General features: G+C 54.2%; 1 protein-coding gene across 1 annotated transcript; it reads right to left on the bottom strand.

Moving 5' to 3' along the window:
• Positions 1–136: 136 nt before the first annotated feature.
• LOC122894033 (uncharacterized protein KIAA1755-like) lies at positions 137–26,987 on the bottom strand. The gene is made up of 9 exons (XM_044231379.1): positions 26,683–26,987; positions 25,091–25,313; positions 10,870–12,043; positions 6,635–6,829; positions 5,971–6,094; positions 2,114–2,207; positions 1,199–1,408; positions 914–971; positions 137–270 (listed from the first exon to the last, which is right to left on the bottom strand). The coding sequence occupies exons 1-9, from the start codon at positions 26,985–26,987 to the stop codon at positions 137–139; spliced, it is 2,517 nt and encodes an 838-aa protein (XP_044087314.1).
• Positions 26,988–27,875: the final 888 nt, after the last annotated feature.

The following is a 27,875-nucleotide window of genomic DNA, read 5'->3' as shown; positions in this document are numbered from 1 at the left end:
ATGCAGCACAGACACGGACCGGAGGGGCCTGGTGAGGAGCCCGCGGAGCCCACGGCACCAGCGCCACCTGCTAACCTGGGAGCGCCTCGTCCTGGGCGCAGCGGCGAGTCCTTGCATTCCTGGCGTCCCCCCCATCTCATTCCGCCCTCTTGTCCAGGGCGGCCATGGCCACTGCGGCCACGGTGACCAGCAGGAGCGCCATCCGGGGCTGGCAAAGGGTCGGGGAGAAGCGAGTGCAGGGAGCCTGCCCACCACCGGCCGCCCCCGGGGCTGAAGGCGGAAGGAGCGAGGAGAGCAGAGCAGCGGGGAGGCCGGGGGAGGCCGAGGAGGGGCTGCTCCTGAAGGCAGGGTCCGTGGGGCGCGGCCCGGAGGGTCGGGAGCTGTGGATGCTCCAGCCTGGCTGACGGCCACACGCTGCTCCCAGCGGGCACGTAAGGCAGGTGGAATGGTTTCCAGAATCTGGTCACAAGTTCTGCTTGCAGCTTCAAAGCTACTTAAGCAACAGCAGCAATTTAGTTCAGCTTCAAAGGCAGAAACAAGTTTTTTTCCTCTGTGTTTCCACAAGCTGCTATTTCTAGGGAGCCGTGCGGACCGGTGTGCGATGACCAGATTAAACACCCGCTCCTGAGCGGTGTGCGTCTGAGGCCCTAACAGCCCTGCTCCTCTGTCCCCCGCGGATGCCGCGACCAGGCTCCAGATGGAAGACCTTCCTCCCGCAGTCCCAGGACTCTGAGGAGCCCTGCCATCACCCAGCAGCCCTTCCTCCTTGGAGCAGAGCGTCCTTCAGAATCCGTTTGAAAAGCCGTCATCCCCTACTTTCCCAGAAGGCTTCTGGTAACTTCGGTCTTTGCTGCTCTATGAAACTGCACGTGGTTAAGAGAAACCAGAATCTCAACAGGCGTTCCAAGCCCACGCAGAATATGAGCATCAAACCGGATGACTTCCCGCTTGCCGATGTCCGAGCCCAGTGGCTGGTTGAGAGCAGGGAGGAGCACTAAGGGGTTATGCACCTTCCAGGTGTTCCGTGGAAACCGAGTTTCGGCAGGTCAAACCTGTCGTGCTGTGTTAGAGGCGCTAACTCGGGCTTTCCTCCTGCTGAGAGCCTGGTTCGGCCTCTGAAACGCGGACTTCCGCACGGAGGGTCCGCTCCTTCGCCTCTGTGTCCGACAGGCGCTGCGCCCCTGCCAGGTGCCCTGACCGGGATGCCTGCTCCCGCCAGCCCGGCCCGCCGCCGCGCCCCCACCTCCGCCTGCCCCCCAGCCCCGGCCCCGTGCGCGGCCTGCCTGCCGGGGGCTCTTCTCTCCTTTCCCCACATGCCGCCCTCGGGTGCATTGACTGCACTTCCATCCGGACGGGCCTCGACCTCCACCTCAGAGTCCTTCCTCGAAAGCACTTCCACGTGGCGTCCCTACACATAGAGCCTGGACGGAGCCTGACGGACGCCTACACCTTTAGCAGAGACCCAACAGAGGGAACAGGCGTTCACTGAGGGGTCGGGGGACCTCGGACTCCCGCACAGCGCTTGGCCCGTGAAGGCCCCTGTGTACACACGTCCGAGGGAGCGAGAACCCTCTCGGGCGCCCACCTGGCCCTGGGTCCTGGAGCATCCCCGGGGGGCCTTCCTCCCACGTCCCTCTCGGTTTTACTCACGTCCCCAGATCCAGGTCAGGTCTTCACAGGGTGACGCACCCCTGCCACACCCTCCCTGGACCTCACCGCAGAGGAGGGCAGGTCCGTGCCTGCCCCACGGCACCCACAGCTCCATCCCTGTCTGAGGAGGCGCGGCGCGAACCCCTGCATGCTGATTTCCTCGGGCACCAGATAAGGACTGCGGAGGGGAGAGCTCCTGCCGGCACAGCCTGGTCCTGGCTGACCCGGAAGGTCTGCAGTGACCACCCAGGAGAGGACGTGCCCAGCCCGGGGCGGGGGTGCCCACGGTGGATGGGTGAGAGCCCAGCTCTTCCTCTGCTACCTTCCACGGCCAAGCTCGGGACCCTCAGCTCAGCCCGAGTCACACTGGGGGTGAGTCCCGGCACGGCTGCCCTCAGCTGCTCCTGGGTCACGAGGGAGCCCCACGCTCGGTGCCCTGAGGACAGGAGTCACCCGGACTCACCTGCAGCGCTGCCAGAGCCTGGAAGAGGGCAGGGGCAGCTGGACCCTCGCGAGCGTCCACCACGACGACCAGCCCCAGCTCCCGCACCTCCTTCCTGGGGGAAGAGATGGTCAGCGTTAGCCGCTGTGCGTAAAATCCCTTCCACGATGGGGGTCTTCATCTCTGGGTGAGACGCAGCCTCGCCCACATGCCCTTGGCTCCCCCAGTCCCCAGACACACATCAGTCTGCTGCTTGCCGAGGCGCCGAGCTGCATACCGGGTGCGGACAGGGCAGCTGGGGTCATGCTGGGGGCAGTCGTGTCTGACGGCCGCTCCAGCAGGGGGGCTGCTGCTGTCCCTCCCACATGGCCCCATCGCGCGCGGAGGCCCTGGCGCTGTCCTGGGCTGGGCTGCTTGTTCGGGCCGGAGCACTATGGGGACCCTAATCTGATGGACCAGAACCACACGTGGCCGGTGGGTCTCAGGACTGCGGCCCAGACCCGTCCTTCGGCTCCCCACGTGTCCGGAGCTGGCGCGGGAGAGCAGAACATCCTCTGAAGGGGAGCCAACCGCCAGGTTCTTGCGACATCGCCACGTACCAGCTCTGGCCCTACTGTGATCACGACCGTACGCTTCCATTCTAACCGCGGCACGGTGACGGGCTGGGGCGAGGTGGCGTGTCAGCCCCACCTTCCCGGAGGGACGGGTGCGCCGCCCCGGCCGTGTGCGTGGGTGCCGGGCTCGGACAGACAGGCCCACGTGCTCTGGCCCGCTCGCACAAAGCGAATGGAGCTGCGGGTCAGACTAAAGCCCCATCCTGACCAGGAGGGTGGCTGTGCCCCCCAGTGTCAGAGTGACCGTTCAGGGCTGCCCCAGAGGGGGGGGGGTTCGTCTCGGGGAAGCTAGCGTGGTAAGGACAGCGAGGAGGCCGCTGTTCTGATGTCAAAGCCAGACGCAGAAAAGGCTGGGAAACATCCCCATTTTCCCCCACAGCTGGCCAGCTGTGCGTCCACGCCTCCCTGCCACAGAGGCCGCTCTGTGACCCGTGTGGCCCGGTGCAGGCCCGGCTGGTGCTGTCAGGACCTCGGCACGATTTGCGACTTCCTCTGAGGGTCCCGTGTCCCTCCTCACCCCCCACCCCGCGACCTCCCTCTTCTAACCCTCACTCTCTCCTCCCACTGCTCCCCCGTGGTCTCACGGCCACCCTGGCTAGTTCAGCTTGGGACGTGACCCCCGGTGCTCCAGACCCGCACGTTCTCCTCCACCAGCCACTTGGTAGCTTTGCTGAAGGGGACGGCTGCAGAGTGAACAAGCCCCCCCTCCGTGAGGGCTGCTTCCCAAGTTCAGAGACAGTGGACCCCCCGCCCCCCGCCGGGCGGGTGGAGGGGAACCCAGGACTCGGAGTTCAGCTAGCATAGGATGAGACAGGAGGAGATGCCCCAGCATGACCCCCCAGACCAAATTTGCTTCTCTCCGCCTGTTGCCTGTGGGGGATGGAGCTGGCTGGCCTCCCCGGGCTCCGCTGGGGCCCCTGGCCATGGTCATATCTGCCCTAGACTCCCCCGGCCCGCATTTCTGCAAGAGAGCCACGCCGTGTCCCTGGGTCACCTTGGCTTCACCACCGGAGGTCTGCGTGGCCTTCCAGCCCGCGGCCCCCCACCTGCTTGGCCTCCTCCCTCTTGCCTCCTGCCTCGGGAAGTGACCGGCTGCGGCTCTGTGTGCGCTCTTCCTCCTGCTCAGAATGTCCTTCCTGTCTTGTCTGCAGTCACGCGTGTCCCCCAGGACACAGAGCACCCCCGAGGCTGCAGCCCCTACCAGCGCTGGGGGCTTGTCTTATGCTGGGAGATCCAACAACTTGGGTTCCCATGTGTGTCCCCTGGAGGGCAGGAGCCACAGCCTGTTCTTTGCTGTTCCCTCCTATAAGTGCTGGATGGACGGAGGGATGTCAGCCAAGACCCATCTGACTTCAAGATTCGAGTATCTGAGAGTTTGACGGCAGCCCGTGTACCAGGCAGGCTCCCAGGAGCACACGGCTCCCTGTGACGCAGCGGGCATCACCGGCGACCAGACGTGGCTGGGCACGCCCCCTCGTAATTAATGACGACTCCTGGGGGACTTTGTTCTGGCAGCCGAAGGCAGGTGTCCCATCCCAAGAGGAGCCGCGGTCAGTCAGGGCGCTAACAAAACCCCCGTGTTTCGGGGGGAAGTAAGCAGCTGACCAGGAGGCTCCTCTGTGAGGTGCCCAAGTGCCTGAGGGCGGGCCAGGCTCCTGCTCTGGGCGCGGTGGGCGATGGGCTGAATTTCCTGTGGGAAAGGCAGAGGGCTCCAGATCCAGGGTCAAGTCTTGGTCTCCAACCCCACAGATTAACCACTGCTGGTGCTGGGCTGTGGAGTGCGGAGGACAGCACTCAGCCCGGCAGGCCGGCCAGGCCGAGCAGGCAGAAGGGTGTGACCTCTCCAGACTGCAGACAGCTGCCGTCCTGCCCATCAGGGCTGCTCTGCACGTCTGCCCTGAGGTCATTCTAGAGCCTCCTGCGAAAGGAAGCCGTTGATAAACAGAAAATGCCTTATCGTAGAGCTCTGGCGTTTACTTGAGGCTTAAAAGCTGAGACAAGGATGAATCTGTATTTTTTTTCAGGGTATTTCTTTATATTTTGAAGTCTGTGCTGAAAGGCAAGTTTGAAGCCCCAGGCTCACCCAAGGCAGTGAAACGAGGGCCCTCAGATAACAGGGAACCGTGCTCTGGGACAGGGGTGTCGGGGAGCACACTTTCTTTCCCTCCCTAGTTGTTCCCACATGGAATCTGCCTACGCTATTTCGGAGGAAATCCCAGCAGGAAGTTCATGTGCCGTAGGGAGCACAAGGTCGCGTGCGATGAGGCATCACAAACGTGTTCCCACGTGAGCCCTTCGTGTCGCTGAGGGCACCATGGGCCGCACCGTGAGGACAGCGCTCCGGACGTCCGTCTTCGGGCTTTACGCAGACGATCTCCGATCCCTCTGACACAGCTTTGGGACAGCGGCTACATCTGGTTCTGCGGAGGACACGGGCACGGGGGAGCACCCGCTACCCGCCAGGAAGGGTACAGCCGGGCTCTGGAGCCGAGCTCAGCGGCTGGCAATGCTCCCTCCGCTAAGGGCTGTCTCCATCCAGCACCTCGGGGACACCTCGGGGACTCTTGGTCTGGTGGCCCCGAGGGCCGTCCCAAGCACGCCTGCGTCGGATGGGTAAGTAGCACGAAAGAGCTCGCTGCAGCCGCCGACTCCTGCTCTCCCTTCTCTGTCCTCGGCCCACGAGGGTGTCTGAGGCCCTCCTCTGGGGCACACTTGTTCCACAGTTGTCAGGCACGAGCCAGGTGGTGTGCCTTCCTAGAATCTCACGTCAGGGAGGACAGCCCCTCTTAAGGGGCTGGCATGCGTTCTTCCTGGCCCGCGGCATCGCCTAGCTAAATGTAAGAGTCACTTAGCATCAATCAGTCTTTGCTGCTTCTGGGGACCAGGACTATCACTTGTGTGACTTCTTGACCCAGTTATTCTAAATATTCTGTTTGTATCCGTTAGGTCTTTATCCAGAGAGAGGCGGAGCATAAAAGATGTACAAATGTAATGCTTACAGCAAGTGCTAACCAATGCAGAGCAACACGAACCTCAAGGCTAGAGTGTGTGTGACCTCGATTCAGTGGGGAGAGGTCAAGGTGAGCAGGGGGAGAGGAAGGCATGCAGGGAAAAGACAGCAGGAGCCTGAGAGGCAGGTGGGAGCCTGCTGACCGTGCCACGGGGGGCCCCCAAGGCTGCAGACAGAGACCCTCGCGTGAGGACATGAGCTCGCACACGGTTACCCCCAAAGGTCTGAAAGGTGGGAATCTGGCCCAGTCCCACCTGGGGATGCCGTGGAAGTACAGCAGCAGGCGGGTCAGCTCGGCGCTGGAGGCGTGTCTGCTGGGCCAGAGCGGGCCCCTCGTGCAGACCTGCACCACGGCCCTCCCTTGGTGGTCTCGGGTCCCTGCAGAAACAGAGGGCGTCATGAAGGGGCAGCCCCCATGGGGATGTGCATGGCTCCAAGCTTGAGAAGTACTGAATGAGGGTCAGCAGACTGCTGAGGTCTGGTCTTAGATGTGAGATCTGCCAGGAGAGAGGGCCTGGCCTCACCTGGGCAGGCGGCAGCTACGTTCTCCTCAAAGGGCGACTGTGCATTGCTATGGCCTGAATATTTGTGTTTCCCCCAAATCCTTACGTTGAACCCTACCCCGCAGTGTGGTCATACGAGGAGCTGGGCCGTTGGGAGGTGCTTACATTACGAGGGAGGAGCCCCGCGAACGGGACCCATTCCTCTTACGAAAAGACCCCAGAAGGCCCCCTCACTCCTTCCACCATGTGAGGACACAGTATAAAGGTGTCAACTGTGAACCAGGAGGAGGGGCCCTTGCTAGAACCCGACTGTGCTGTCCCCTTGATCCTGCACGTCCAGCTTCCCGAACTAGAGAAACACACGTCTGCTGTCTAGGAGGTGCCTCTGGCCCCTTGTCACTCCCGCCGTGCTCACCGGGGAGGGCGAGGAGCCCCGAATGCAGGAGCTCCCGGCTGACCTCCAGCACCTGCCTGGGCATCTGGCTGGGCACGTCTCCCGTGCTGGGTGGCTGTCCTCCTCCCTCGGGGCACAGCGGCTCAGGCACATCTGGAATCCAGCCAGGACTGGGCCGACGGAAGGGGCCGCTGTCTGCGTCGGCACCAGCAAGACCTAGTCGAAGACAAAGGGTTTCTCTGGTTTGAAGCTACTCAGCTACTCAGCTTGCCACAAACACCAGGAGGAAATTGTGTGTGAAGATACTGGGTCCCGTGAGAACTAGTCCCATCTCTGGTGGAAAACACCTTAGGACGGGCGCATTCCTGAGCAGTCGGGCAAGAACAAACACATCAAAATGGAACATTCCAGCGGCACCAAGACTGCTCCCTACGTAAACACTCTTCAGGGAGAAAATTTTTATACTGAATGATGTCATCCTAATTTATTTTCTCACACAGATTTCCCAAAGAGTGTGACAAAATATATCCATAGCGGGTGAGAGCACCCTGAGGGCAGGCAGCAGTTGGGGTTGGGTTGCCCTCACCCGGGGTGGGGGCACCGGGATCTCCTGCGCCACCCTGAAGAGGAGCTTGGAGGAGACAGCAGAGGCCCAGGCTTGTGGTCTGCCGCTCAGCCGTGCTTCTACGCTGCACCACACAGGGGATGATCCTCACGGCACAGAGAACGAGCAGATTCAACCCCAGCCTTGCAACGCCCAGGGCCTGTGTCACCCCAGTGAGGGGAGAGGTGGTCTTGGCCAGAACTGGCGGGCACCTAAGACCCTGTGGGTCCCCTGAACCCATCCGGCTTTGCTTTCCTGTCCTTAGCCTCCTCCTGAACTTATAGGCCTCAGGTCTTTCAACTCTGTCAGGAGCTTTCTCATTGTAGCTGGAAACACCAGAAAAGCCCCCAGCATTCTGTCTATAGAGATAATCTATCTATATCTATACATCTATTTTAAAAACAACTTTGGGGTGTCTGGGTGGCTCAGCCAGTTACGAATCTGACTCTTAATCTCAACTCAGGTCTTGATCTCAGGGTCATGAGTTCGAGTCCCACCTTGGGCTCCACACTCGGCGTGGAGCCTGCTTTAAAAAGAAATAATTTTTAAAAAGATTTCGTTTATTTGAGAGAGAGAGAATGAGAGGGAGAGAGAGCGTGAGCGTGGAGCGGTCAGAGGGAGAAGCAGACTCCCCGATGAGCAGGGAGCCCGATGCGGGACTCGATCCCGGGGCTCCAGGATCATGACCTGAGCCAAAGGCAGTTGCTTAACCAACTGAGCTACCCAGGCGCCGCCCAAAAATAATCTAAAAAAATAAAGTAAAACAACCTTATTATATATATTTTACGTATAATTCAAGTCACTCATTTCAAGTATATAATTAAGAGGATTTTAGCAACTTTACCCAGTGGTGCACTATTACCGCAGGTCAGTTTTCGAACATTTCTATCCATCTAGAAGGGCCCCGCCCACCCCTGGTGACCACCTGTGCTCTTTCTGTCCTGGACCATTTACACAAACGGAAGCAGACCGGACGGGGGTCTCTCGCGTCTGATGTCTTTCTCTCAGCACAACTGCCTTGGAGGTTCACCCTTGACGTCTCCGGGGTGAGTGCCATTCCTTTCGTGGGTCTCACCCCATGCTCCCTTCACCAGCTGATTGGTTATGCCGCACAGTATCCTTGAGAATGAATATTTTCATGTATGTTCACGTAGTTTCTAGAATACATCAGCACCACTGGTCAAATTTTGGGGTGCCCAAGTGTTGTACAGTTTTAATTCTGCACCGACCTCAAGCTTCTTCACATGGACGTGGGAGCAAACAACACATTCATGCGGACTTTTCTTATCAGATGGCTTCCTAGCTGGGGAGGTGACTCATGGGGCTCTTCCTGGATTCAGCTCGCAGACCCTGGGACAGGACAGGAGCGCTCTGAGGTCCCTCGGGCTACAGCATTGATGTGGCCGGGAGGAACAGCAGTGCCTCCTGTGGCTCATGGAGAAACAGCTGTCCAGTTGCCAGGGGATGAATGAATATGATATCCTTGAAATAAACTGAAGTGTCACATATAGTGTTTTGAAATTACATTGATTTTATGTCAAAGAAGAGACAAGGCAAAGCCTCAGGAGCTGGAGCAAATCGGACTAGAGGGAAGCGAGTCGGAGCAGGAAAGAAGCATCTGGAACAGGGGAGAACCAGACGGAGCGGCAGCAGCAGCAGGACCAGGGACCGACGTCTGTGCCGCGGAGGACGGAGGAGCTAACGGTTGCCTGCTCAGCCGTGGCTTTGGCAGGACGCTCCAGCTCAGGCATTTCCCCAAGCCGACGAAGACGGGAGTTCTTGGGCCAGGCCACAGTCTGCACTCCAGGGACAAGCATGTGTCCGGGCGGCCGGGATGAAGGGGAAGGTCTGTATCCACAAGCCCCTGGCTACCCACTGGGTGACCCATCTGCCGAGGCCTCTGGGGCTGCCGCCCAGCTTCTCAGGGGGGGAAGCACTGTCCTCGTATCCACCGGACGCCTTCTTCCATGGCTCTGGGAAACCCGCAGGAGGGGCCAGGAGGGGCCGGGGCGGGGGGGGGGGGGCGAATGGATCTCCCAGGAGGGGAACTCCCCACGCCAGGAGAGGGCGATGAGGCTTCGCTCCCACCAGCCCGCAGGGCTCACTCATGCGTGGCTTCTGAAGCTGAGGCGCAGCCCATCAGGCCCCCAGAGAAATGACTACTTGAGAATGCCACGTCTCAGACGACAAGACCCCCGTGACACACAGGGAGCCGGCAGGCCGAACCTGGCTTCCCCACGGTGACGCTGGTTTGTACGAGAGAAGCCCACCGCCTCCTGACGCCAGGCACCATGGGCACCGTCCGACCGCGTGTCCCATGCTGCTGCCCCGTCCGGGGACACGGAGCCTGCATGTCCAGGGACAGCGCCTGCACGGCGGGCACTGCTCCCTACAGGGACTCGTACTCGACTGCGTTTCCGAGTGAGGCTCACGGTGAAGACACAGGCTGTCTCCGCACGGACACAAGCTGCGGACGTGAGTTTCCCCGGTGTCGTCTGCCGTTTTCTCCCCAGTACAAACAGGAAAGCTCCGGCCTTGGAACAATGTTCAGGGAGTCACCGCTTCAGCTTCAGCTGCAGGGGTGAGTGTTCTCAGAAAGTGCCAAGCCCAAGCCGACAGCTTCACCGCAGAACTTCTGTGGTGAGTTTCCGTACTGCTCTGCGCTGTACGGATCCCGTCGAATTTCAGGCGGGGGCTGGCACCCTCGGGAGCAGCAGGCCCAACCCGGGCTGTGAGCGAGTGCCCCGCTGACCCGGGCGGGCAGGCCGGATGTCGCCCAGCTGCCCCGCCCCTCCCCGTGCCAGGTGCAAGGCTCACCCACCCTCTGAGGCCTGTTCTTTACCGCCCCCACAGTCCCTGCTTCCGTTTTCGTAGAACATTGCTGTGGTCCAAATGGGAAATATCTGACCTAGGAAATATGTGGTCGTTCCTCCCTTTCCATTCTCGATGCCACACTCCTGGAAACAACTGTGTTCTCCCTCCAGAGCGACACGGCAGACACCTCCAGCAGGAAGGGGACAGTCTGGCAGGCTGTGCGGGCCGCCAGGGTCTGTGCAACTCGGAGCTGGTGTTGGTGACCACAAGCATCCAACGTACTCAGAAAAGGGGCGGCCACGCAATGTGGCAGGGGGAGCGGTGACCCCAAAAGGCCGGGTCTGCCCAGAACCTGTGAGCATCACCTTGCTTGGAAAAGGGTCTTTGCAGGTGTGCATGATGAAGTGGACGGCGGACGCTGAACCCAAAGCTGGGTGTCCTCGTGAGAGAAAGGAGGGGAAGGCTCGATGCAGAGAGATGTGGGCCGAAGACGTTTGGGTCGGGGGAGCCCTGCGACTGGAAGGACCCTTCCCTAGAGCCTCGGAAGGGAGAACGGCCCTGCCAGGGCCTTGATTTCATACTGCTGGCCCCAGAACCAACGGGAAAGGTGTCTGAAGTCCCCTGGTCTGCGGTATTTGCTGTGGCAGCTACAGACACGGAGCACGCGTGAACGCCCTTTCCAGCAGTCGGTGTGGATGGGGACACAGGCTTCTTCCGGGTCGACTGACCGGAGGAGAGGTACAGTGTGGCAAGGAAGACGGCAGGAGGGGACACAGTGGGGGAGGGGTGCGGGGGCAGGGGTGGGGAGGAGTGGGAAGGGCCGGGGGCTGGACATTACCTGGACTCTGGGCCCCGGAGCGGGGTGAGCGGCCGGAGCGTGCGCTTCTGGTCTCCTCAGCCTGTCCCCCTGGGAGATCTCCCAGCCGGCTGCCGGCCGAGTGGGGAGCGGCCTGCCGGGTGTCGCCTCGCCGGCTCCTGAGGGCCCTGTCCCAGGACCGAGACCTCCGGGGAAGGGTGCTCCTTGTGGCTCCGGGACGTTTTTCCTGACTTGGGATCCCCATGGAGTCTCCCCAGGGGCTGGGTGTTTCCTTTGGGGCTGGGCTGGCTGCTGTCCTGGCCCCCATGGTCTGGGAGCTGCAGGCCTCGTCTCCAAGGGACTCTTCAGAACTGGAACCCAGGGGCATGGGGTTCCGCAGCGCCTCCATGTAGGACGTTCTGAACCAACGTTTGCTCTCCACGCTGGCTGGGTCCCTGGGCAACTGCCTTCTGGAGCTTGGGCTGCCCATGTCCTCACAGACAGTGAGGGACTGGGGGCTGTCCCTTTTGTCTGTGGCGTCCAGGCTCCTGCTTGGTCCTTCCCGTGGGCCCAGCTCTGAGGGCCCAACCCCTGCGAGGCCTCCGCTGGAGCTCCCGCACGGGCTCCGAGGGCCTTCACACCCGGCTCTGCCTGGAGAATGTTGGAGGCTGGGCTGGTCACTGCCAGGGTGCCTTTGGCAGTGGGGCAGGGCTGCGGTGCTACTGGGAGGGGTGGCCTCCCGGGGACGGGCGTTGGCCACCGCTGACGCCGGGGCCAGAGCCATGGAGGTGCTTTGTGGGGGCGGCCACCCAGGCCCAGGACAGCTGCAGTGGGGCGGGACAGTTCTGAATGTAGGTACAAAGATGGGGTCTGTGACACTGCTCCATGGGGTGCGGAAGACGGCGGAGCCTGAGGTCAGCAGGCAGTTTCGTAAGGGGACACTGGTCCGCTCCCCGTTCAGCCATTCCAGGAACTCTCCCGTGAAGACGCAGCCGTACATGGCCTCCGGGACAGTGACTTCCTCTGAGCCCCGTCCAAGCTGGGAGAGGCATTTTAAAACCAGTCTGGCTGACCGCTTCCGCCCTGATGTGACCTGCAGGTAGAAGTCCCCAGGCCTGAGCCGGACCCCGTGGAGGGACGCGAGCTGCACCACCACCTTCTCACGGACGCACAGCGGCCAGCCTTCGTGCGCGAAGATGAGGCCCGTGTACCTGGCCTGGGACGAGAGAGGGAAGGTTAGACCTCTGTTGTGGAGCTCCCTGTGGGAGGCTGGGGGGACGTGGGCTGCGGGACAGGAGAGAGAAAGCCATGGGGGACCGTCCAGGCGGTCCCAGCACAGGCAGCTGGGGGCTCTGGTGCGAGCCTCTCCTGGGAGCTGTCCCCACCGGGGAAGGGCTGGGCCTCGCATTCTTTCCTCACCAGCCTCAGGCTGAGCTCCACGGCCCTTCTGGCTTTCCCAGGCACCCGCAGGCAGGCCCCCGGGAGGAGGGCTACTTCTGGAATCGCAGGGGCGGGGGGCACCATGAGAGGATGGTGGGACCCGTGTGGACTCCAACGATATTGGCTGTAGGCTCCCGCCCAGTGCGGCGGGGCCCGGGAACTTTGCAGCTCGGCTGTGGATTGTGTGGGGCAGCTGTGAAGCACATCTTGGAAAAGAACCTGCTGTGGAAGAGGTTCAGGCTGCAGGACTAAGGCAGACACGGGCAGCGTCTGACAGGGCGTGAGAACGTCCAGCAGTCTGGGGAACAAGGCGCGGGATCCCTGACGTGTCGGGAGCCGCACCTGCAGGTCCCAACCCGGGACCGCCTTCTCCCGCACCAGCTCAGTCACCACACACCTTGCTTCTCCCCACTCCCCACTCCCACTGCACAAACATTATTACTGTAATAGAGGAGATGACGGGAAGTAGCCTCATTCTGATCCATCTCACGCTCTGTGGCGTCCCTTTCCCTTACGTATGCACGACCCACTCCTCTAACCCGCGGCAACAACCCGCCCATGGCCCCGCGGCCTGCCCTCACCGCCGCGGGCCTGCTGGGGCTCGCCTGTCCTCTGTGGTTGGGGATCTACCGTGCTTCTAGCTCTTTCTACCCTAAACACGAAATGCAGGCAATGTTTCCCTGATACCGTCTCCTTCCTTTAAATTATTGTTTTAGGAAACATTTCTGGGATTAGGGTTAAGGATAAAAGACCACTAATGTCTCTCCTGCTTCTCGGCAGAATGACCACTCTGCCACCCAGAGACCCGCTGCCGGCAGCGACGAGTCAGTGTGACAGCGTCACCAGCCCCTTGGCCTGAGGCTTCCACCGAGGAGTCTCGTTCTAAATTAGTGTATAGACTGCGGATACTGCTGTTTTAATTTGCATTTTGATATGTTCCTTTTCCGTAAAGCTTCTGTATGTATTTTTGTTCCTTTTATGGACTGTGGGCTTGTTTTTGTCCTCTTCGTGTTGTGAAGTTTTTAAAAAAATTTAACAAAACAATATTTTTGTCCTCACCATTAGCAAAAGTTTGCCTGTGTTATGCATTTACTTGTTTTGTAGCCATGTGCCTTTTCCTTTCTATAGAAGCTTACGTTTTACACAGTTGAATTTCTTGAATTCTGTGATATCTTTTCTTTCCTTACAACTTAAGTATTTAAAATCTTACCAAAGGTTGCCTCTTGCATTTATTTTATATGAGTTTGCCTCAGAGTCGAGGTCTAGAAAACAGTGTTTTCATCCATCTGGAGTTGGAAACCGTGCCATGAATAACTGTATGTCCTCAAGAGCCAAGGCCTCGTCACCGGGATTCCTGCCCCGCGCCCTAGGCCGTAGGAAGGGACCGCCGTCCAGCCTTCTGGGTGCCCACGGCGGGGGCGGGGGCAGGGTCCGGCAAGAATGCAGCTTGTACTTGCCAGGCACCTGGGGCCATACAAGTACGTCTTCTATGCCATCCAGATTGTTCAGTGAATATATTTTTGAATCCAAAATGGTATGCTCTAGTGGTGAGTTTCCTAACACTAAATTAAAAACTGAGAAAACACATGATACATATCATGTAAACACTTCCAAATATGTATAACCTTTATCAAAAAATTAAAAAAAACTTATTCTTTCAAGAAAAAATTCCAATTTTCAAACTGCAAAATAATACCCGTGTATTGCAAAACCTGGAGGGTTCAGAAAGAAACAATCCCAACATCAACCCCCAGAGGTCAGTGTTGGTGACATTTATGTGTGTTTCGTTCATTATTTTCCCCGTGTATTTCTAACGGTCACAAGCCCATCACACACGTACGACAGTGCATGGTAGCAGCATTTCCTGTGCTGTGAGAAACTCTTCACACAGACCATTGTTGGATACATACTGCCCCCCCCCATTTTGCTCTAATTAAAACACCAAGCCCATCACTGGGACTGGAGCCCCACCTGGGGGTCAGATACTTCTGCAGGGTCTGAGGCCACAGAAGGTGAAGGGTGTGGCCACGTGCGGCACCTGGGAGGCCCCCTGGGGCGCACAAGTGTAGCCAGTGTCTTTGCTGTGTGACCAGAGCCCACCCCATCCTGGACACGAAGGTCCCGGAATCGTCCATCCCCGGGTCTAGCAGCGATGAGAATCCCAAGGGCCACCATGGAGAGAAGTTCAACCTGGGCTGTGGCCTGAAGGTGTGCAGGGGCCAGGAACGAGCTTCATGACAAAAAGTTCTGGAAGCAGAGGGTCCAAGGCCAACGGTCACTGGCAGGGGCCCCCTTCTTGGAGGTTCTGCGTGGACTCAGCGTGGAGTGTGGCAGGGCTGTGTAGCTCTGGCACCCCCCATCCCGGCCTCTCTTCTGTCCGGATCCCACAGGGCAGGGCTGCGAGAAGCCTTGTGGCGGGGGTGGTGCCGCCGGGCCGCTCGGCTCTGCTCCTTGCCTGCTGCCAGCTGCGACCACTCCGGCGTGGGGCTGCAGCCCCGGCTGCAGGGGTTCCAGTAGGCGGCAGGGTGCCCAGTGTCTGTTGCTGGCACCGTCAGTCCCCGCCGTGGGATGCAGATGCCGGGCCATGGCCTTGAGCCGCTGACGGGGACAACGTGACCGTCTTCAACCATCTCGCATCGTGGCTTCGAATCCGACCCCACGAGATCCTCTGGGCCTCAGCTCACAAGATGCCTGGTGACGGCGATGGAGAGGATGAACCCGCCAGCGAAACGGGAAGGAGACAGGTCCCACGGCCGGAGCAGAGGCTCTACAGAGGCTCAGCGACCCCTTCAAGAACCAGGCACTCTCGTCTCAGAGCCGTGTGTACCCGTTTCATCCCGGTGCTGGTCCCTGTACCCGAGCCCGGCGAAGTGGCTTCATGTGTGCTTCCTTTCGAGGGGACACGCTTGCATAAGCATCTCAGCCCTGCAGACATCTCCTTATCTGTGGCTGGCAATAAGGGAGCCAGTGATCGCCCCCGGTTACAGGGCATGCTGGGAAGGTGGAGGTCTCTGCCGTGGGAGGCAGCAAGAGACGCGGGTCGGAGTGACCACGAGCTGCCTGCCGATAGGCGTCTGCTGCGGGTGGGTTAGTTCCTACCTCCCCCACAGGCGAACAAAATCCGGCATCGGAGCGATGGCTGCTCTGGGTCTCTAGAGCTCGAGACCCTGCGTCGTCCTGCCCCAGAGCCTCTGGTCTGTACCCCTGTCCAGGACTGCTGAGCACGGCCACCCCGACAGTCCCAGCGCAGGCTGATGAGTGGTGAGCGCCGACTACTGCGGGGTCGCGGAGGACAGGGATTCTGCACAGGCTCGGTCGGGGGCGGGAGCTGGGGAGCAGAGCCGTGGCTCTCCTGGCCTGTGAGAGGTGGCAGGACTTCAGCCAGGGCCAAGGGGACCGGACGGGGAGGGCGGGCCGCGGGATGAGTGACTGTGGAGGAGGAGGGATCAAGGCTCTCTGGGTTGTAAGATGAGTTTGTCTCCGCTTGCTGGGAAGCCTGGAGGAGAGAAGCTTCAGACCGGGTCCAGGTAGGGGCCCCAAAGCTGTCCCTGGCGCTCTGTTTCTCTCCCTTGTCCCACTTGGCTTCGCTGGGCATACAGGCCGGGTCAAGGTGCAAATCCTCCTGCCACAGGAAGCGAATAGCAGGAGGATTTCTTGTTCTCGGCATCTTCACACGAGCCCGCGAACACAAACTGGGTGTCTCGGGCCGTTCAAGCTGCTGTAACAAAAATACCATAGATGGGGTAACTTTAAAAACAGAAATTTCTTTCTCACTCTCCTGGAGCCTGGGAGTCCAGGATCAAGGTGTTGGCAGGTGTGTTGTCTGGTCAGGGCCAGCTTCCTGGTTCAAAGATGACCAGATTTGGCCGTGACCTCACACGCGGCAGAAGGAGCAAGGGTGCTCTCTGGACAAGCATGAACGCGGTTGACTGAGTCGCTCCCCAGAGGTCCCACTTGGTAACGCCATCACTGCGGAAGTGAGGTTTCACCAGGCACGTTTCATGGGGGACACAAACATTCAGTCGTAGCAAGTAGATCATGTGCCCACACAGACATCATGTGACCCTATACGTAACGGTCTATTTCTGGGCGCCCTACTCTGTCCCACTGGCTACTTGGACTCTCTTGAGATTCCGCAGGAATTTTAGGATAGAGTTTTCTATTTCTGAAAAAGACATTGCTGTGACTTTGAGAGAGAAGGCGTTGAATCTGCAGATCACTTTGGGTGCTACTGTCACACTAACAGGGTTGAACCCTCCAGCCCATGAACACAGGGTCTTTGCATGTCTCAGCCCTTCCTGTATTTTCCTTCAGCAACATTCTGCAGTTGTCTGGATACAAGTCTTTCATGTCTTTGTTTAAATTTATTCCTAGGTATCTTACTCCTTTGGAAGCGATGATAAATTATTTTTAGTTTAGTTTTGAAGGAGTTTATGTATTTATGAGACAGAGCGAGAGAGCACGCGCATGCACGTGAGCTAAGGGAGGTAAAGGGGACAAGCAGACTGTGCTAAGGGGGGTGCCTGACCTCACAACCTTGAGATCATGACTTGAGGTGAAACAAAGAACCAGAGGCTTAAATGACCAGGCATCCTACTTTTTTTAAAGAAAGATTTTATTGATTGATCGATCGATTGACTGATTTAGAGAGCACCTGTGCATGAGCAAGGGGAGGGGCAGTGGGAGAGGGAGAGAGAGTATCTCCAGCAGACTCTGAGCCGACTTGTCTGACTGTAAGACCACCACCTAACTTCCCTCGTTAATGGAGTATCTTTTCCCGTCAGCCTTTGCATGTCGTCATAGCTAAAGGGCATTCCTTATAACCAGCATTTAGGTGGTCTTGCCTTTTTCTTTGAGTCTGGCAATATCGGCCTTTCAGTTGGAATTTTAGTTCATTTAACTACATTTACCATAATTACAAATATGGTTGGATTAAATCTGTCACTTTTGCATGTAATCTCTATTTGCCCGTCCGTTCCTTCATTCTCCTTTTATTCTCTTCTATGTTTTGGATCCATTTCTCTCCTCTGCTGATTTTTTATTGTTTTCAGTAGTCGCTGTCAAGATTACCACATGCGTCTCTAACTCATCACGATACTATTCAAGTTACACTTTGTTACTTAAAAACAACTTAAAGGGGCACCTGGGTGGCTCAGTGGGTTAAGCCTCTGCCTTCAGCTCTGGTCATGATCTCAGGGTCCTGGAATCAGGCCCTGCGTAGGGCTCTCTGCTGGACGGGGAGCCTGCTTCCTCCCTCTCTCTCTGCCTGCCTCTCTGCCTACTTGTGATCTCTGTCTGTCAAATAAATACATAAAATCTTTAAAAAGAAAAAAAAAACAACAAAAAAACAATGTAAGAGCATGTAGTAGTATAGTTCAGTTTACTTCCTTCCATACTTTGTGTTTCTGTTGTCATATTCTTAAAAATTTTATTTTCATTCCAGTTAGTTAACATACAGCGTAAATCCAGCTTCAGGGTTACGGCTTAGTACCCACAGGGCTGCTGCCCGTCACAAGCGCTGACCCCTGATCCCACTGCTGCCTCACTTACGCTCCCACGGTCTCCTTTCTGGAAGCTGTCAGCATATTCTCCAGAGTTATCTGTTTCTTACTTGGTCTCTCTTTTTATCTTCTTTGCTCATTTGTTTTGTTTCTTAACTTCCACACGTGAGTGAGATCACATGGTATTTGTCTTTCTCGGACTGATTTTGCTCAGCGTGATACTGTCTAGCTCCACTGATGTTGTTGGAAATGGCAAGATTTCATTTTGTTTTATGGCTGAGTGATATCCTGGCGTGTGCGCGCGTGCGTGTGTGTGTGTGTGTGTGTGTGCTCTACATCTTCTTTATCCATTCTTCTATCAGTGGACCCTTGGGCTGCTTCCATAGTTGGGCTATTATAAATAATGTGATAAACATAAGGGTGCATGTGTGTCTCTGAATTAATGATTTCACGTTCTTTGGATAAATACTGAACCATCGATTACTGGCTCATACGGTAGCTCTATTTTCAGCTTTCTGAGGAACCTCCACGCTGTTTTCCAGAGTGGCTGCACCAGCTTGCATTTCCACCAACAGTGTAAGAGGGTCCCCTTTCTCCGCATCCTCGCCAATGTGTTCTTGTGTTGCTGATTTTCGCCGTTCTGACTGGTGTGAGGTGGTGTCTCACTGTGGTTTTATTTGTATTTCTCTGATGCCAAGTGATGCTGAATATCTTTTCTATATCTATATCTGTCTGTTGCCTGTCTGCATGTCTTTGGAGAAATGTCTGTTTATGAATTCTGCCTATTTTAATCAGATTATTTGTTTTTTTGGGGGGTGCAGCATTGTATAGCTTCTATATATACCACTATTTTGGCTATCAAGCTCCTAATGGATATGATTCCTAAACGCCCTCGCCCGTCAGCAGGTCCCCTTTACATTTTGTTGGTTGTTGGCTTCCCTGTGCAGATAGCTTCTTATTTTGATGAAGTCCCAATAGTTTACTTTTGCTTTTATTTCCCTTGACTTAGGAGACATTCCTAGAAAAATGTTCCTATAACCTGTGTTACAGAGATTACTGCCTGTGCCCTTTTCTAGGATTTTCACAGTTTCAGGTCTCACATTTAGGGTTAGGGCCAGAGAGCTTCACAGGCAAACTCTACCAAACAGTTAAAGAAGAGTTAATACCTATTGTTCTCAAATTAGTCCCAAGTAGAGAAGAGGAAGGAAAATTCCCAATTTCATTTTGTGAGGCCAGCATTATGCTGATTCCCAAACCAGATAAAGGCACAACAACAGAAAGAGAACTACAGGCCAATATCTTGGATATTGGATGTAAAAATCCTCAAGAAAACACTAGCAAACCAAATCCAACAAGACATTAAAAAATACCTTTCACCATGATCTAGTGGGATCTATTCCTGGTTGCAAGGGTGGTTCAATATTTGCAAATCAACCAACATGCTACACTGCATCAGTAAGACAAAGGATAAGACCATACAATCATTTTAGTAGATGCAGAGGAAGCATCGGAGTAAGTACAACATCCGTTCATGATAAAACCCTCCACGGAGTAGGTGTAGAGGGAACAGAGCTAACATTACTGGTGACAGATTGAGAGCTTTCCCCCTAAAGTCAGGAACAAGACAGGGAAAATCCAGTGTCACCACTGTAATTCAACGTAGCACTGGAAGTCCTGGCCACAGCAGTCAGACAACGAAAAGTAATAAAAGACATCCAAATCCATGAGGTAGAAGTAAAGCTTCCACTATCTGCAGACGACATGACACGACATGCAGAAAACCTGAAGGACTCCACCAAAAGACGACTAGAACCGATAAATGAATTCAGTGAGGGTGAGGGATATGAAATCAATGTACAGAAATCTGTTGCATTCATATGCACTAATGATGAAGCAGCAGAAAGTTAAGAAAACAATTCTATTTACAATTGCACCAAAAACAATATCTAGGGATGAACCTAACCAAGAGGTGAAAGACCTATAGCGCGAGAGCTACAGACACTGACAAGGGAAATGGACGACGACACAAAGAGATGGAGACAGCCCACGCTCATGGTGTGGAGGAGCAAGTGTTGCAAAATGTCCACACTACCCAAAGGGCCCTACACATTCAACACCGACCCTACCAAAACACCAGCAGCATCTTTCATGGGGCTGGGACAGTCCTAAAGTGTGTGTGGAACCACAAAGACCCCAAATAGCCAGAGCAACCTTGAAAAAGAAAACAGCGCACAGGTAATACAGTTCCAGCTTCAAGCTCTATTACAAAGCTGTCATAATCAACACAGTGCGGTACTGGCACAGAAGCAGATACATAGATCAACGGGACAAAACGGAAAATGGACCACGGCCATTCACCACACACGAACATAAACTCCAGATGGGCTGCGGACCTAAATGTGAGGCTAGCCCTCAGATGTCTTCCGTGCGGTTTCCTCCCGTCTGAGCACGGATGGTCCTTCCCCGTTACGGCTGCTCTTCCTCTGCTCTCCCCGTGGTCTCGGTAACTGGCCCTGGGCGTTCTCATGCAGAGCTTAGGAAGTCGTTGTCTCTCCACGATTTAGTTAGGTCTTTGTGTATCAACAGCCGTCAGATGGCTTTAAAGGAAAGGATAACTTTCCTTTTCTGTAGGATTTTTCTGGTTGGTTATAGCAGGAGGAAAATTCTCACACACTTCTACACCTACCTAGAAACGGGGCTCACCCGCGGACCAGCCAATTTCCTTTGTTATCCTCTGACCCCTCCTCCACTCAGGAGTACACGTACAGCTTTCCAAATGTCAGGGTGGTGTTGTTATTACTGATCTGCAGTTTTATCGCACTGGTCTTCACACAGCCGTCCTCTGGATTTATCGCCATCTACGACTAATGGCCGGTTTTGGTCAATTTCAGTAAACGCACAGAATAAAAGTGCAAGTTCTCTAATATTCTCTAGTTTTACACACTCTTGAGGTACATGTACATCCCCTAATTGTAAAATCTGACCGGAATTTTATCAAATTTTGGAAACCATTCCATGTGTACTTGGAAGGATGTATACTCTAACATTTAACTTTATTTTCCTTATTGTGGTCCCCTGCCCCTGCTTCCCTGCGTCTTGCAAACATTCTATTTTTATAACTTTCTGACTACTTTTAACTTCCCCAGACATTTTTTGAGCCAAACTGTGATGAAAGAAAGTTACAAATAAGCTAATGAGTGACTCTAAAGTGACTGTATATCTATAAAGTAGCTATATAGTAACTATAGAGTTACTATAAAGTAACAAGTGACTCCATATCTATAAAGGGAAGGAAGAATGGTAGTTGTTGGAATATTAGGTTAACGTGACAACTTACCTATAAATTAATATGATTAGTCATGCTCTCTAAGCTACATACTCTGACAATAGCAGGTGAACAGATAAAAACTGCCTTGATTTATATTAACTAAAATATGTTTACATTCATAGTTGTTGAGATAAGTTCATTTTCTCCTATGTCATACACAGGATCAAATTTTAATTTCTTTATTAAAGAGAAAAAAGCACTATAACTATACAAACAGTAAAGATAACACTAAGTTTCATTTTGTGCTATTTGTACTTGGAAGTACGCACTGATACTAAATAGTAGTATTATTCATACGGGCTTTTCAGAAATAAGCAATCTTGTAAGTGGGAAGGGGGATGACTTATGATTAAAATGAAAAGAAAAAGAAACTTAACAGAAGAAAGAAGGCAAAACATTAGGTCAAAATAGGTTTCAAACACAGCTTTGAAAGGGGACAGGCATTTTTGTTCCCTGTGCTGTGGGTGATCTCTGTTTCTTATCAATCAATACCCTTTAACCAACTGAGCCACCCAGGCATCCCAATCAATACCCTTTAAATATGCAAAAGGTACATAATATCCTCTGCGTAGACTACTTCATACAAAGAAACAAATCTAGGACATCCTTGGTCATTTCGCGACCATGGTCATTCTAGCTCAAAGACTTTCTAAGACGACGCCTGGGTGTTTCAGTGGGTCAAGCAACTGCCTCCAGGTCAGGTCATGATCTCAGGGTCCTGGGATTGAGTCCCGCATCGAGCTCCCTGCTCAGCCGGGAGTCTGCTTCTCCCTCTGCGGCTCCCTCTGCTTGCTTGCTCTCTCTCTGTCTCTCTGTTAAATAACATAAATAAAACCTTTAAAAAATTCCAAAGAATTTAATAAATCAAAGTAGTCCAGTGATAGTTTTTTTCAAAGCCCTACTTCAGTATCAATGGAGTAATAAAAGGTATTGATTAATAAAGATCTTACACCTTTTTTGAAATTGAATACTACTTATTTAATTTAGGGAAGCTCTTTTATCTGAGCTGTACAAAGACCTACTAACCCTATGGAGAGTCCTCATACTTGGTGCCTAACACTGTCTGCACTCTTACCACTGCGGTACAGGAGGTAAAGGAATCCTTTTCTCCCTGAAAGCATAGGGGGTAACTCTGTATACATTTCAAATGAGATAATTAATAAGCTGTGCTACTTTTTAAAGTTTCCCATATCACAACGGGGCACACAGGGCTGTTTCAGATTGCAGCTGTTTTCCAGAACTCTGTAATTGGTGAATATTGTCAGAGCTGCGGCACGGAGCAGGAGGCCTCCCGAAGACTTGGTATCGGGGGAAGCCCACGTTGCTGGACCCACTGAGAGAGCTCTTGGGTCTTCTCAGGTGTGGACAGCGGGGCACGGGCGTCTTGCAAGTGTCATTCACAAGCACATGATCAAAACACAAGCCAAACCGTGTCTCCGTTTGCTGAGCTAAATCCTCCACGTTTTGTAGATCTTCACCCTTGAACTTCAGGTCCACGAAGTAGCCTGCGATGGTCTTGGCATTTTTCCCAAGATGGCTTCCTACAACTCACGTTCGGCGGCTTTATAACTAGGACGCAGGGCTCAGTGTGGGTTCGAGTTACCTATGTTCCTGACACAGATCGTTCCTTCCTGCAGGACTCTCGAGCAGCACCCGCAGCTGACCCACGGGCGGCCTCCGTACTCACCACACAGGGTCATCCTGTGACCAGACACGAGGCTTCTGGCGCTTCCTTTGACACAGAGTGACCCTTATGTCCGCTGCAGTTGATGACTCTTTTTAGAGCACACAGTATGTGGTGCAGGACTTTGGAAATGGTCAGGCTTAAGTTCCATGAATCATCTTCTCAGTTCATTTACTCCAACACCAGCAAGTCTCACAGGTGCCATGAAGCAATGCTTGTCTGAAGGTGCTGCGGGTACCGGACCCCTGCTCATGTGGGGAGCCCAGCTGCGGCAGCCGCTGACCCACACACCCCAGCGCACAGCTCAAGATCTGGCTTCCCAGCCGCTCACTGCACCATACCTACCACATGGCTGGCAGTAGTTTTAAGACTGCCTCGAAAACAACCAACAAAAAAGATATCCCAAGACGTTTTTCCTCCAAACAAATCTATGGCTTTAAAGCAATCTTAGTCAAAACTCCTAAGAAGTGTTGCATAAATCAACTGATTCTCAATTTTATATAGATATGCAAAGAAACTAGAATAACTAAACAATTTTGAAAAGGAAGAACAATTTTTGGCCTTGGAGGCCTTACAGCGGCTGATTTCAGGACTCACTGTAAAGGGTCAGTAATCAAAACCATGGTAGTGGAGGAAGGAGAGGAAAGGTCAGTGGAGCAGAACAGAGTCTAGGAACAGATACACACTGATACTGACAGCTCATGTTCAACAAGGTTGCCTGGGTGCCAACGGAGAGAAGAAGGGTCCTTTCAACAAATGGTGTTGAAGCGGCTGGATAGACATAGGCAAAAATAAATTTGATGCTTACCTCACACCATATACAAAAAGTAACTCAAAATGGATCTCAGGCCTAAAAATAAAGTTATTAGACAGGACACAGAAAGAAAAAAAAAAATAGAGAACTTCATCAAAATTAAACACTTTGACTCTTCCGAAAACAATACTAAGGAAATTAAAAGGTAAGCCACAGATTGGGAGAAAATATTTGCAAACTATATATATAAAGAACTTGTATGGCAGGAACTCTGAGAACTCAATGAGAAGATATTGCAGAACTCTGTCAGTGAGCACCCTCCTTAAATTTCATGCCATGTACCTTATTTGCCTTACCCCAGTCCTGGCCCTTACAGACAAAAATCTGCTTTTGTAACCTTATGTATTTGGAATCATCTGATTGGATTAATTATCTGATTAAAAAAATAAATCAAGTTATTTTAATGAAGAAAAAGAATAAATGACAATCCAGTGTTTAAGATGGATACAAGATCAGAATTGACACGTCACAAGGAGGGCATACGAAAAGTCCAGGAAGAGATACTTCACATCTGCAGCTATTACCGAGTTGCAGACCATACCACGACGTTACACGTGACACCCCGGCACATGCGACGGAGCGGGTAGAACGGAAGAGGCTGAAACAGCAGGTTTGGGTGAGGGTACCACGCACCCGGAGCTCTCCACAGCCCCTGATGGGAGTGCACGATGGTGCGGCCAGTTGGAAAAGAGATTCGAAGTGGCCCAGCAATCACACTTTTTTGCAATTACCCCAGAAGACAAGCTCACACAGATTCCTGTACACAAAGGGTTATGGTAATTTTATACATAATATTCTAAAACTAGAAGCCACCTAAATGTCTATCAATCCATGAATTGGTAAACAAATTGTGGTACAGTCTGTACAATGGGACACCACTCGGGAGAAAAAAAACCAGAAACAAACTAAGCACCTAAGAAGTTAGGCTGCGTGTAAAGACTGCAGTGAAGGTTCTCCGGAGGAACCAGAACGGACACCTGCGGACAGAATGGGCTGTACTGCCGGGGACCCGAAGTCCCGTTTGTGGAACACGGAGCCTTACTTCACTCATCATTTGGGACTAAGAAAAAAGGAGCCAGACGCTAGAGGAAAGAGTTGAGCCAGTCCCTTACGGACCCCAAAACTGGAGTGCACTGGGCAGATCTCTCCATTTGTGGGATTAAACTCCAAGAAAAGTGGCTGAGGTTAACTTCACAACCTCCTTTCAGAAAGAAAACAACAAATCCTCACTTGAACGATCTCTGCTTTGATTACCGGTTTAATTTCCTATTCTCCTCTGCCTCGGTCACTGGTGTCCTTCCCTGTGCTCAGCTTCAATATTTTCTGGTACCAAGCAACACGGTGCCTGTCTCTTCCCTACAGTCAAGGGCAGGAAGGGGTCACCTGCGGGGCACGGTCTCACAGGTCTCCTTCTGCAGGGAAAACCATCACACAGGCTCTGTCCCCTGAGAGGAGGGTCCCACGCAGGTTCTGGCCCCTGCAGGGCTGGTACTCACACAGGCTTCCTGCTGCAGGCGCTGTAGAGCCCTCTTGGCTGGGATGAGGAAGTCAGTGAGGCAGCGCAGCCCATCCCCACCGTGGAGGCTCTCCGCCACGCTGAACAGCTGCCAGAGAACCGTGGCTGCCGTGGCCTCAAAAGGTGGGTAGAGGGCAGACAGTGTGTTCTGGATATAGGTGTCAAGGGATTCCAGACCCTGAAATGCAAGAGAGGACCAGGTACTTTAAGACGGCGATGAGGTCATGATCTCAGGGTCCTGGAATGAAGCCCTGCATCGGGCTCTCTGCTCAGTGGGGGCCTGCTTCCCTCTTTCTCTCGGCAGCTCCCCCGTTTGTGCTCTCTCTCTCTCTCTCTCTCTGTCAAATAAATAAATAAAATCTTAAAAAATAAAAAAAAATAAATTGCAAATAGAAGAACAGATTATGAGAAGCAAAACCTTAAAATTGAAAAAAAGCGAAGATAGGGGTGAAATTGGGATAGGGAAGTATTTGATAATTTGATAAATGCACAAAGCACGGACTGTGAATAAAATGCTGACATGCTTGACTACGTTAAGATTAAATTAATTTAAATTCCTATCCATGGACATGAGGAGGATGAATTTAAAAGATAATCCACAAAATGGGTATGTTTCAATCTGTTGTAGTCAAGTAGTGATCAGGACCCAGAACACAAAAAGAGTTCTTAAAAACTAAAAAAGAAAAAAAAAAAGTGAGACAGAGAGAGACAGTCTCATGGGAAATTAGGCAAATTGGCATTTCAAAACACTAAACTATAATGATGAATAAACAAAAAAATGTTCATTCTTTCTAGCAATTAGGAAAATGTAAGTGTAGACAGACTCTCATATCTGTCACTTACCCAAGTAGGTAAAGCCTAAAAATATTTAAAGTTAAAAATAGTTTTATTTTTTGAAGATTTTATTTATTTATCGGACAGAGGGAGATCACAAGTAGGCAGAGAGGCAGGCAGAGAGAGAGGGGGAAGCAGGCTCCCTGCTGAGAGCCTGATTCGGGGCTTGATCCCAGGACACCGGGATCAGGACCTGAGCCGAAGGCAGAGGCTTTAACCCACTGAGCCACCCAGGTGCCCTAAAAATAGTTTTTATAAAATACAATATCAAGCTAAAACATTTCATATTTTTAAATAGTGTGGCCTAAAAATCTCCAGGGTTTGGTGTCTGCTGAGCGTTGGTGGAAGTGGCAAAGAAACTTCAGGGTCAGCAAATCCCGAGAAGGCGGGCCCACACCAGAGAGGAACACTGGCAGTTTCTAGGGGTTCGGCAAGCGCTCACTCTGGCACTGTCAGGCCAGCCCCGAGTGTCCAACAACTGGGGGAGCCGCGGAGGGCGTCGCTCCCTTACCGAAGGAGCAGATGAAACGAAGGAGCACGGAGAAGCCTCAGAGGCCGCGTTGAGTAGGAAGACGGCAGTTACAGAAGGTCAGAGCCGTGAGACGGTGTCACGTCCGCAGATCGGAGGGCTCCGGACCCTTTCCCGGCACATGCCCAGGCTGTGAAAGCAGAGAATCGCGCGTGCGAGGTCACACACAGTCTAATGTCTGGTCAGATCTCCCTGCGGGCACTCGGCGCCTGTGCTGCCGTTTCCCGGTGGTCTTGCGCACGGTGACCCGAGGCGCTGGCGGCCTGTGCTGCCCGCTCCGGAGGCTGCCAGAGGCTGGGTTCACCGCAGAAGCCGGTTTCCGTTCGCAGCTCCGTTCGACCTTTGCTGCTGCTTCCAGGCGAAGTCTTCCTCGGAGATGATCTTGGGGAATAGGCCGGTCCCGGGCAAGAATCACATGGGAAACCTCTGGGTGGGCATCCTGGCGACCAGGCTGGATGGAGCGTGTATCCGAGGAGAGCCCCGTCAAGGAGCGGCCTGCACCGCCGGCCTCCATGCAGGGACCGTGCTCAGGGAGCGCCCCTCGCGGCAGAACACTGTGCACCCTGGGGATGGTGGCAGTTCTCCGGGGGACAGTCCTGTTCGCCAGCCAGAGGGGAGCCTGCGTGGGGCTGGCTGGGCGTCTTGTGCACTGGACCCGCCTGCCTCATCAGTCCTTGGGATTTGTAACCTTCATCTCCCAAGATAAAGGACATGCAGACGCGGCAGCAGAAGGACGTGTGTTTGTGGGGTGGGTGCGGGGCTGCTCGTCCAGTAGCCCACACGGCGGCCCTGAGGCCGGCCTCGCAGGGAAGCGGCAGAGAGAGGAGGGGGCGCCCTCTTCCGCGCACCTGATGCGCTCCGGACGCTGAGCGGGACACGCGCGGAGGCGAGCCGCCCGAGCCCTCACGTCCCAGTGACCGACCCAGTGACCGAGATGCCAACCAAACAAAGGCAGAGTAAGGGATTTTATCGATACAAATGTATCGCTTGCCGCGGGTGCAGGTCCGTGAGTCCCGGCCTTCCACGAGTCCCGGCACCCGCCGCCGTGCACGCCCCACGCTCTCCCTGACCCCAGCCCCAGCCCCTCTCATTCGTTTCCTGAAGTACAGACTGACTTTGGAGAGTCACCAAGAGGGGGCAAGGTAGAGAAGGGCAGGGCCGGGACCCAGCTGTAGACACGTCAGGGAAAGGACGGGCTCGCTGCCCAGTTGTCAGTGGTCAGGCCCGCCCCACAGAGGGAGCAGCAGGCACCGCAGGCCTGAGGTCGGGCGAGCGCAGTGCATTCTGGGACTACAAAGGGGTGGTGTGGGGGCTGGGGTCATGGCCTGTGTGGCTTTGGGGTGTCCTTGGGGAGATGACCTATGGCTCTACATGGGCCTTCTATGGCAGGAAGAGGAAGTGT

Source organism: Neovison vison, chromosome 13 (assembly GCF_020171115.1).
Source record: "Neovison vison isolate M4711 chromosome 13, ASM_NN_V1, whole genome shotgun sequence".
In the NCBI taxonomy this organism is placed as follows: domain Eukaryota; kingdom Metazoa; phylum Chordata; class Mammalia; order Carnivora; family Mustelidae; genus Neogale; species Neogale vison.
This window is presented reverse-complemented; position numbering and strand designations above follow the sequence as displayed.

Bases quoted from the DNA above. Each gene is read 5' to 3' on its own strand.
- LOC122894033 (XM_044231379.1), bottom strand. From the start codon at position 26,987: ATGGAGGCCGGCGGTGCAGGCCGCTCCTTGACGGGGCTCTCCTCGGAT. The intron at 2,208-5,970 runs GTGGGACTGGGC...CTCTTCCCCCAG, and splicing joins TACTTCCACGGCATCCCCAG to GAAGGAGGTGCGGGAGCTGG. The intron at 972-1,198 runs GTCAGGGCACCT...GCTCTCAACCAG, and splicing joins TGGCGGGAGCAGGCATCCCG to CCACTGGGCTCGGACATCGG.